General features: G+C 37.8%; 1 protein-coding gene across 1 annotated transcript; it reads left to right on the top strand.

Annotated features, from left to right (window-relative positions):
- The first annotated feature begins 8,321 nt into the window (after positions 1–8,321).
- On the top strand, positions 8,322–10,054 carry LOC113272810. Its single transcript, XM_026522608.1, has 3 exons — positions 8,322–8,373; positions 8,550–9,487; positions 9,581–10,054. The coding sequence occupies exons 1-3, from the start codon at positions 8,322–8,324 to the stop codon at positions 10,052–10,054; spliced, it is 1,464 nt and encodes a 487-aa protein (XP_026378393.1).
- Positions 10,055–10,628: the final 574 nt, after the last annotated feature.

Raw genomic sequence — 10,628 nt, 5'->3', positions numbered from 1 at the left:
CACACTACTAATTCTCATTTTCCTAAAATAAAATTAACAACCTTAATTAAAAGATTCTTAACTTATTTATATTTCGATCCTGGGATTTTCTTCCTGTAGCTATTAAGGAATAACTTTGAACAATAAAAGATAAACACTACTGTACATGTTCAAAGTATGCCGACATCCTTACTTTGTAAGTCATATTTCATACTTACAACCTTGAAACCGATTTGCCACACTTCCAAACAAGTTTAGAATTGGTTCATATGACTTTCAAGAACTATGCGATTGATTAAGAAACACTCAATCAGAAATCATGGGTTTAACGGTTCTACCAAAACAAGTTTCGGTTCTACCTCCATGTGAGTATTATGCATAGTCACACTAGCTTTCCAAAATTCGGTTGACTAGGTACTAGGATCGGTAACCCACATATATATGGTATCTAACTTATATGTGTTGCACATGTCCACAGGATCGGTTCCCCTTTCTGCTACAAACTTGTTGCACCTCATACAAGGATCGATTCCCCTTTGTGATGTGTTGCACCTCTTCATAGGATCGGTTCCCCTTTACCCAGATTCGGTTCAACAAATCACAAACTTGATCATACCATCTCAAGTGATTACTTAAGATCGGTTTCACATAAAAGTCATACCAATACATAAGTCAGGCCTTTGTGAATAATTTTACCAAGAACACAAACAAGTCGTGAGCGGTTATACTAAATCACACATATTGGATGTTCACAAGATATGCAATGAATAACAATCCCAATAACGCCTGGCGATTTCCTTTTCGATTCATAAACAAGTTTATGATCTTACTTCCTTAAAACACATGTAAAACATTGTTTCCTAGGATGAAATCCTCACCTCATACCATACATAATCACAATAGCATTTAAACGATTATGTCGATGTATTATCTACAAAGTTTAATGGTTAAGCAATACACATCATATTGTATTCCTTAATACTATGTCTATCTGGAGTGTTCATGCTTCACAATTTTGTTTTCAATATGCACGACTTGAAAGATACGTTAGGGAATGAAACAGTTCGATTCAAATATCACTAACCTCAAGTGGAAGGATGATGTTGTCGTTGTAGGTTCTTACTTTTTCACTTTTTCAAGTCTTCGCAATACTTGTAATGTCTCATATCCTAATACTTTCAAGCTAACCTATACGAAGTCGAATCTAGTGCATAATCAAGCGACTCTTAAAATGAGTTTTGATTCACTAAAATATGACAACCAAACTTGACATACCAACGCTTGGTGGGTTCAACCGAGCTATGCTATAACAACTTTGTAGTTTCTCATCCATCATGCTTGATTTCCTTGGCTTTTCAACATTCCTTGAATTCTTCGTTATTCCAAGTACTTCAGCGACTCGGAACGTGTTCAACTCAGCATCATTGTTGTTGAAGATCCGTAACCATAACAATCATTGTTATACAATGTCATAGTATTATTACACAGAATCAAAGTCCAATTACATCACAACTTTGACAATAATACTACGGTGATATGTATCACTCCCCCTTAGTCAATACTTCATCTCTCAAATCAAGTTGATTTTAGAAGGAGTGTAGGATTTTCTCTCTCTCCTAAAAGTGCTCTGGCGATTTTAGGGTTTTTGGCTTTTTTCAATAAAAAAACGCGCTTCATATTTTGATCATCTTTCGGTGATCAGGGATGGGGGATTTCAGTGATACGGGTGGTGAGAAATCTCCTACTTTTGCTGATCTTGTTAAGGGAAAGAAAACCCTTGATTCTACAACAGTTGATTTGGCTTCATTGCCAAGCCATACTGTTCTTAATGGAAAACCATCTGTAACATTTCCACAAGATTTTTTTATCGAGGTTTGTCAAATCTGGAGGTCTAGTCTTATTGGAAGACTAATATTCAAGGGTTTATCTTTTGATGATGTGAAGAATAACCTAGAGACACAATGGAATCTGGGTGAATGTCGAATCCAATTTGTTCTTACGAACAGAGGTTTCTTCATTGTCAAGTTATCTTCTCAGGCTGATAAGGATGTTGTTTTCAGAGAAGAGTCGTGGTATGTTGGCCAGCAACCATTGCAATTGATTGAATGGTACCCTGGATTTGATGCTGATAAGCATCAAACATCCCATGGGTTCAGTTTTCGGGACTTCCAGTTGAATATTGGGCTGAGAAAACTCTTTTATCTTTAGCTAAATCTTGTTAAAAATATTGGCTAATTTGTGATTGGGCTTTCCAGAAAATTCTGGAGTACTCATAATGGGCCAGTAAAGGCAAGCCTTCTAGAATAAGTAAAGCCCAGAAAATTCTAGGCTCTTGCGTACAAGAAGATGCTTAGATTAGTCGTGCATTTTCTAGAGAATTCAGTCTCTGGATTCTTCTATTTAGTCGGTCAATAGTAAGTGTTAAGAAAGATCTAGATAGAAATTGAAAGAACTATCTAGAGAAATATATGGTCGGTGGACAAAGCCTATAAATAGGCACCCGATGGGATCATTTGTAATAAATCCAAACTCGAGTGAGTAAACAAAGCAGTAAGAGTGAGAGCTAGTAGAAAGAGCCAAAGAGCCTTTGTAAAACAGAGAGTGTAAGCCAAAGTTGCTACACTAAATCCTCCTGTAACATCTCATTTTCAATTAATCAAAAGCCTCACTTTCTCAAATAACCAACCTCATTTCCTAAATTCATTTCCATAAACCCATCACACTTCCGTATTGCGCCAACAAATTTGGTATCAGAGCCAACCTAACCCAGTAATCCTAAAACTCTACCCATGGCAATAAACCAAAGTATTCAAGGTTTCAATTATGCCCAAAGTTTTATTCCAATTTTTTATGGTGAGAGTTACGATTATTGGAGTTTACAAATGAAGACATTGTTCATTTCACAAGACCTATGGGATCTTGTACAAGAAGGTTACCAAGTACCTGGATCGGCAGCAATCCTAGCATCATGGACGGAAGCACAGAAAAAGAGTACAAAGAAAATAAAAAGAAGGATGCTAAAGCACTACTTTTTCTACAACAAGGCGTAAGCAAAGCAATATTTCCTCGAATTTCGGTGGCGAAAACTTCAAAGGAGGCCTGGAATATTCTCAAAGTAGCATTCCAAGGATCAGAAAAGGTAATCTCCATTAAACTACAAAATTTATGGCGAGATTTTGACAATTTACTTATGAAAGAAAATGAAACTATCCAGAATTTATTTTCAAGAGTTATTGGAATAGTAAATCAAATCAGTAGTTATGGAGATACCATAGAAAATAAAAGAGTTGTAGAAAAGATTTTAAGAAGCTTACCATTTAAATTCGATCATATCGTCGCTGCCATTGAAGAGTCAAAAAATTTATCGACTCTCTCGGTACACGAATTAATAGGTTCACTCGAGGCGCAAGAGAAAAGAATCAATAGGTTCGCGGAGCAACCGTTGGAGCAGGCATTTCAATCAAAAATAAATTTCAGTGAAAAGAAAAATACGGAAGCCAGAAAAGAAAGCTCCAGAGGGGGATCTTCATCAACATCACCTCACGAGAAAGGGTTGACATCAAATCAAGGACCCAAAAATTACTACCGCGGACGTGGAAGAGGAAAAGGAGGTTACAGAAACAACAATCAAAGGTATGGAAAAAATTACTCCTCGAATCTCCGTTGCAATGTTTGCAAAAAGTTTGGCCATGCAACCGAAAATTGCAAATATAAGTGCACCAAGTGTGATAAATTAAATCACATGGAAAAAGATTATTGGCTTAATGAAGCTAACTATTCTGAGAAAAACGATTCTCAAAATCAAGTATTTTATTCCTGCCTCACCTCGCAACAAGAAGCGCATGGTATATGGTATGTCGACAGCGGATGCAGCAGCCATATGACAGGAAACAAAGAGTATTTTGTAAAATTGGAGGAACAAGAGATTCCAACAGTCAAGCTCGGAAATGGAAAGTTCCAGAATGTGAAGGAAGAGGAGTCATATCCGTACGTACAAGGTCATGTAAAACTCGATACATATCTGATGTTCTTTATGTTCCTGGCCTAGCTCAAAATTTATTAAGTGTTGGGCAACTTATAAGAAAAGGGTACTCACTACATTTCGAAGACGGAGAATGCACAATTTACGATAAAATTAATAAGCAATTGGTGGCAAAAGTAAAAATGTTAGTGAATTTTGTCTTTCCACTATCTATGCCATCAATTGAAAATTGTGCAATGAGTACCAATCATATAGATGAATGCAAGCTATGGCATTTGAGATACGGGCATCTCAACTACAGATCCTTGAAGGTTATAAAATCTAAGAACATGGTAATTGGTCTTCCTAATATCAGCGGTGGAGATAAAATATGTGAAGGTTGTATTCTTGGGAAGTTCCATAGACTTCCATCCACAAACAAATCGTGGAGAGCAAGAAAGCCCCTCGAATTGGTGCACGCCGATATCTGCGGTCCGACAAGAACAACTTCACTCAACAACAGAAGATATTTTCTCTTATTCGTGGATGATTATACCAGGATGATGTGGGTGTATATTCTCGAGCAAAAATCCGAGGCATTCACTAAATTCCTAGAATTCAAGGCGTTGGCAGAGAAGCAAAGCGGCCATCAATTAAAAGTATTCCGTACAGACCGTGGTGGAGAATTTACTTCAAATGAATTCATCAACTACTGCAAAGAAAATGGAATTAAAAAGGAGCTCACCGTTCGATACACTCCACAACAAAACGGCATCGCGGAAAGGAAAAATCGTACGATCGTGGAAATGGCTCGGAGTATGCTAAAAGCAAGGAAGCTACCCAACAGCTACTGGGCAGAAGCAGTCAACACGGCGGTTTACATCCTTAACCGTTTTCCAACAAAGGCAGTTCTCAACAAGACTCCATATGAAGCTTGGCATAAGAAAAAGCCCGAGGTAACTTCTTTCAGAATTTTTGGTTGCGTAGCATACTCACATATTCCATCCCAACATAGATAAAAGTTCGATGAAAAAGGAGAAAAGCTTATATTCATCGGATACAACAAAGAGTCTAAAGCCTATAGACTTCTAAAGCCACAAACAAAGGAATTGGTAATTTCAAGAGATGTTATCTTCGATGAATTCAAAGCTTGGGATTAGAATGATGAAGCAAACAATCACGAGTCGCCACTACTCATTGAAGACGAGCTTGATCATCCACGCCAAGAAGAAACTACTCCACCAGCAAGCCCGAGATCTCCTAGTCCAACACAACAAAGTCCATGTTCATCGGAAGCAAGTGCCCCGCCTAGAAAGGTGTGTTCCCTAAGAGATATTTATGAAATATCCAACTGTGCATTTATAGCACTAGAACCTCAAAAATATGAAGAAGCGGATAAAGAAGAAAAATGGAGAAACGCTATGGATGAAGAAATGCGAGTAATCGAGAAAAATAAGACAAAGTACAACGAAGATGGTTCGATTCAAAAGAACAAGGCAAGACAAGTTGCAAAAGGATATTCCCAGCAACCTGGAATCGACTACAACGAGACATTCGCCCCAGTCACTCGAATGGAAACAATCAGGATGGTGTTAGCTTTGGCAGCTCAACTGAAAATGAAGGTCTACCAGTTGGACGTAAAGTCAGCGTTCCTAAACGGAGAACTAGAAGAAGAGGTGTACGTTGAACAACCTCAAGGATATGTACGAAAAGGAAAAGAAAAAAAGGTCTATCGTCTCCGCAAAGCACTATATGGTCTCAAGAAAGCACCGCGTGCATGGAACAGAAAAATCGACAAGTATTTCTGAGATAATGGATTTGAGAAAAGTCCAAGTGAGCCATCCCTCTACATAAGAAAACAAGGTACGGATTTCCTAATCGTCTGTCTCTATGTTGATGATTTAATTTACGCCAGCACAAAACAAGAGATGGCAGAAAAATTTAAGAAGGAGATGATGAAAGAATATGAGATGACAGACTTAGGACTTATGCGATATTTTCTTGGGATTCAAGTAAAACAATCTCCAGAAGGAATATTCATTTTCCAAGAAAAATATGCGGAAAACTTACTGAAAAGGTTCAACATGATGGATTGCAAACCAATTGCAACTCCAATGTGTACCAATGAGAAATTGGTAAAAAATGATGGAGCAACTAAAGTGGATCCAACCTTATTCAGAAGTCTAGTCGGCTCACTGATCTACTTAACAAATACAAGGCCATACACCGTCAATGCAACCATCATTGTTTCACGGTTTATGAGCGAGCCAACCAAGTTACATTATGCAGCCGCAAAGAGAATTCTTCGGTATATCAAAGGAACAAAGAATTTTGGCATCAAGTATACAAGAGAAAAAGATAATAATTTAATTGGCTTCACAGATAGCGATTGGGCAGGTTCTATTGAAGACCGAAAGAGCACATCAGGCTATGTTTTCTGTATGGGAACAAAAGTTATCTCTTGGAGTTCTAAAAAACAAAGTACGGTGGCACTATCGTCAGTCGAAGCAGAGTACATAGCATCAACAAGTGCATCATGTGAAGCAGTATGGTTAAGAAGAATAATGACCGACCTACAACAAACGCAAAAGCAGCCGACAACTATCTACTGTGACAATATGTCTACAATTGCAATGACAAAAAATCCAGTCTTCCACGGAAGGACGAAGCACATAGAGCTACGACACTACTTCATCAGAGAACTAGTGGAAAACAAAGAAATCGAGCTCTAATTCTGTCCGACACAAGAACAAAATGGGGACATTTTCACAAAAGCGGTCACGATGGATAAGTTTAATCATTTCAGAGAAAAGCTTAATATCACAAATTAAGAGAGGGTGTTAAAAATATTGGCTAATTTGTGATTGGGCTTTCCAGAAAATTCTGGAGTACTCATAATGGGCCAGTAAAGGCAAGCCTTCTAGAATAAGTAAAGCCCAGAAAATTCTGGGCTCTTGCGTACAAGAAGATGCTTAGATTAGTCGTGCATTTTCTAGAGAATTCAGTCTCTGGATTCTTCTATTTAGTCGGTCAATAATGAGTGTAAAGAAAGATCTAGATAGAAATTGAAAGAACTATCCAGAGAAATATATGATCGGTGGACAAAGCCTATAAATAGGCACCCGATGGGATCATTTTGTAATAAATCCAAACTCGGGTGAGTAAACAAAACAGTAAGAGTGAGAGCTAGTAGAAAGAGCCAAAGAGCCTTTGTAAAACAGAGAGTGTAAGCCAAAGTTGTTACACTAAATCCTCCTGTAACATCTCATTTTCAATTAATCAAAAGCCTCACTTTCTCAAATAACCAACCTCATTTCCTAAATTCATTTCCATAAACCCATCACACTTCCGCATTGCGCCAACAAATCTCTGGGTAATCCTGTGGTGGTTGACAAGCGTACCTTAAACCATGAATATGGTCATTTTGCTTTTGTTCTTGTTGACATTGATTTTGCTAATAAGGGTACTACTGACAGCATTCATGTTGCTGTGGGAGAGCGAAGTTTCTTTCAGCCTATTAAAATTCAGAAAAAACCAAAATTTTGCCCTAACTGTAAGATTATTGGTCATTATGAGAATGAATGCAAGAAGAGAAGGGTTCCTACTACACAAAAAACAAACTCAGGAGGTTTCTGTTGTTGAAACAGTTTCTGAATTGAAGGTTGTCAAGCATAATAAGAAAGGGAAGGTGAATGAAAATGGGGTGAAAGAGGGGATAGTCCTATCTGGTATGGTAGCGACTGATGAGGACAGTGGTGTTTTGACTAAACAGTTGCGTGAAGAGATTGTCAGGTCTGAAACCTCTATGCGTAATGCTCAAGTTGAATTAGCGAGGTCTAAGCAACTTGCTGCAGAGCATGAAGCTTTAGTTGCACGGGCTAAATTGGCTAGAACTGGGCCAGTGCATACTGAGTCATCTGTTGGTGTTGGTAAACACACACATGATAGGAGTGGCGCTTCTTATTCTTCTACTCCTTTGTGTGATGAATTAACTGCTTCAAAATATGTTGTACGTAACAGATTTAGTGCTCTTGAATCTGAAATTGGTTATAATGAGGGTCTAGTGTATGACAATGAAGATGTCATGTCGGAAGATGAGAATGGTGAACATATGGCAGAATCTATTAAGAGAGCTAGCTGGGCTGACCAGAAAAATAGTGAGAAGGTGACGACACAACGAAAACCACTAAGGATTTTATCTAAGGAGCAGAAACATTCAGCACCTGCCATTGGTTGGGTTTCAAATTTTGAGTTGGGTTTCAAATTTTGAGTTGGGTAACAATTCTTAAGGAATCCTAGTTTCAAAGGGAAGGTCTCCAGTTTTGCCGAGAACTAGAGGTTTTTCTTCTCAGTTACCTGCAAAATCCAAACCTCGGTTTTAATGCGAGCTCTCTGTTGGAATATCAATGGTGTGGCTAGGGATATTGCTCAAGGTAAGTTAAAATAGTTGGTCAGAGATTTTAAGCCGGAGGTTTTTTGTCTTGCCGAGCCAAAAGTTGTTTGCTCTTCTCGTTTTATTTCGAAGCTTAATATCCCGGGTTTTGCTAAAGATGTTGTTCATAATTCCACAAATTCTACGCTGGGAATTTATGAATTCTCTGGTCTGAAGTCTTTAATAAACCAACAATTGTTAATACTAGTCGTCAGGCTATCACTATTGCAATTGAAGGTGTTAATATCTTTTTTGTTCATGCGAGTTATATTCAAGTAACTAGGCATTCGTTATGGCATCAGCTTAATGATCCGGAGGACATTATTCCGTGGCTGGTGATGGAGGATTTTAATTACGTTCTACGTAATGATGAGAAGAAGGGTCGTCTTTTGGTCATTAATGAGTTTAGTGACTGGATGGACGATAAGAATCTTTTTGAAGCTGATTCCTTGGGAAGTTTTTTCACTTGGGCTAATAGTCAGTCGGGGGCTCGTAGAATCATCAATAAACTTGATAGGTCTATAATCAATGAAGCTTGGTTGAATAAGTTTGAGAATTGGCGGTGTAAATCTCTTCCAAGGAAAGTTTCTGATCACTTTTCTCTTATTGGTTATCCTTTTGTTAATTTGCGTCCTAAACGTGCTCCTTTTAGGATTCAAAAAATGTGGTTTACTCATCCTAAATTTTTTAAAATTATAAGTGATAGTTGGAATGTTCCAGCGGTGGGAAATCCGGTTTTTATTTTTCCTTACAAGTTGCAAAGATTGAAACAAGTTTTAAAGGATTGGAACCATAATGTTTTTGGCAATGTAAACATTCGGTTAAAACAATCTCAACTGCGCCTGGAGTCTGCCATCCGTACTTCAGATGAAGACCCTACTGATGTTACGAAATTCAACTTGGTAAAGGATATTTTGAGCGAGACTCAGGATATTCAGAATCAGCAGAACATTATGCTTCGTCAAAAAGCTATGAACAAATGGCTTTTAGAGGGAGCTAGTAACTCTGGTTTCTTACATAGTAGCATTCGGATTCAGAGAAGCAATAATACAATTTCTGAACTTGTTGATGAGTCTGGGGTTACTATCTCGGATTGTGATCAGATTTGTAATCATGTTGTTTCTCATTACGAAAACAGGTTTAATGGGGATGAATCACCGGTGGCAGAGCATATTTTTGATTATGAACATCCCTCTATTTCTTTGTAGGATTGTCAACGTATGGACAGTGTGCCTTCGGAGGAGGAAATTCATAAGGCAGTGTTTGAGCTGGGGGCTGACAATGCTCCAAGGCCTGATGGTTTCTCTGGGTGCTTCTATCGTCATTGTTGGGAAATTATTCATCGTGATCTATTTGCAGCAATTATTTTTTGTTGGAAAAATAAATTTATTCCTAATGGTGCTAATTCAAGTCTTATTATTCTTTTGGATAAGGTTAGAGGTGTTAATTCTCTCCATACTTTCATACCTATTGGGCTTAGTAATTTGTTTTTTAAGATTTTTACTAAGATTCTTGCTACTAGACTGGGAATTGTTTTGGATAACCTTGTTTCTAAGGAACAAGTGGCTTTCATGAAGGGGAAAAATATCCATGAGAATATTAGTGTGGCTTCTGAAATGGTTAATGAGATCCATATTAGACGTAAGGATGGTAACTTGAGGATGAAATTGGACATTTCTTAGGCTTTTGATACAGTAAGCTGGAGTTTTGTTTTGCAGGTGTTCCGTAGATATGGCTTTTCTGAGGATTGGTGTTCTTGGATTCATACTGTTTTACAATTTGCTCGTATTTCTATTCTTTTGAATAAGAGTCCGTAAGGTTTCTTCAAGATCAATAGAGAGATGCGTCAAGGTGATCCCCTTTCTCCCTTAATTTTTGTCTTGATTGAGGATGTTCTTAGTAAAAACATCTCCAAGTTGTTCAATGAGAAGAAAATGACTCCGATGGTAACTAGAAATGGTATTTCTCCTACTCATCTCTTCTTTGCGGATGATATTATGATTTTTTACAAGGAAAATATGAAAAGTGTTCATAATTTGGTTGCTTTATTAGGGCAATATCAACGTGCCTCTGGGCAAAATGTTTGTAGGGAAAAGAGTTAGATTTATTATGATGGTGGTTCTTTGAGTAGAAGAAGAATAATTGTTGATTTTCTGGGTATGGGTCTTGCCTCTTTTGCGGATCGGTATTTGGGAGTTCAAGTCATGCCTGGGGCGGTAAGGTATAGACATATTTGTAATACCATTGATAAAATCA

This window comes from Papaver somniferum, chromosome 4 (genome assembly GCF_003573695.1).
Source record: "Papaver somniferum cultivar HN1 chromosome 4, ASM357369v1, whole genome shotgun sequence".
In the NCBI taxonomy this organism is placed as follows: Eukaryota; Viridiplantae; Streptophyta; class Magnoliopsida; order Ranunculales; family Papaveraceae; genus Papaver; species Papaver somniferum.
This window is presented reverse-complemented; position numbering and strand designations above follow the sequence as displayed.

Excerpts from the sequence above, each read along its gene's own strand:
- LOC113272810 (XM_026522608.1), top strand. The coding sequence starts at position 8,322 with ATGCGAGCTCTCTGTTGGAATATCAATGGTGTGGCTAGGGATATTGCT. Across the intron at positions 8,374-8,549 it reads GGCTAGGGATATTGCTCAAG|TCTTTAATAAACCAACAATT; the intron begins GTAAGTTAAAAT and ends TCTGGTCTGAAG. Across the intron at positions 9,488-9,580 it reads GTGATCAGATTTGTAATCAT|GATTGTCAACGTATGGACAG; the intron begins GTTGTTTCTCAT and ends ATTTCTTTGTAG.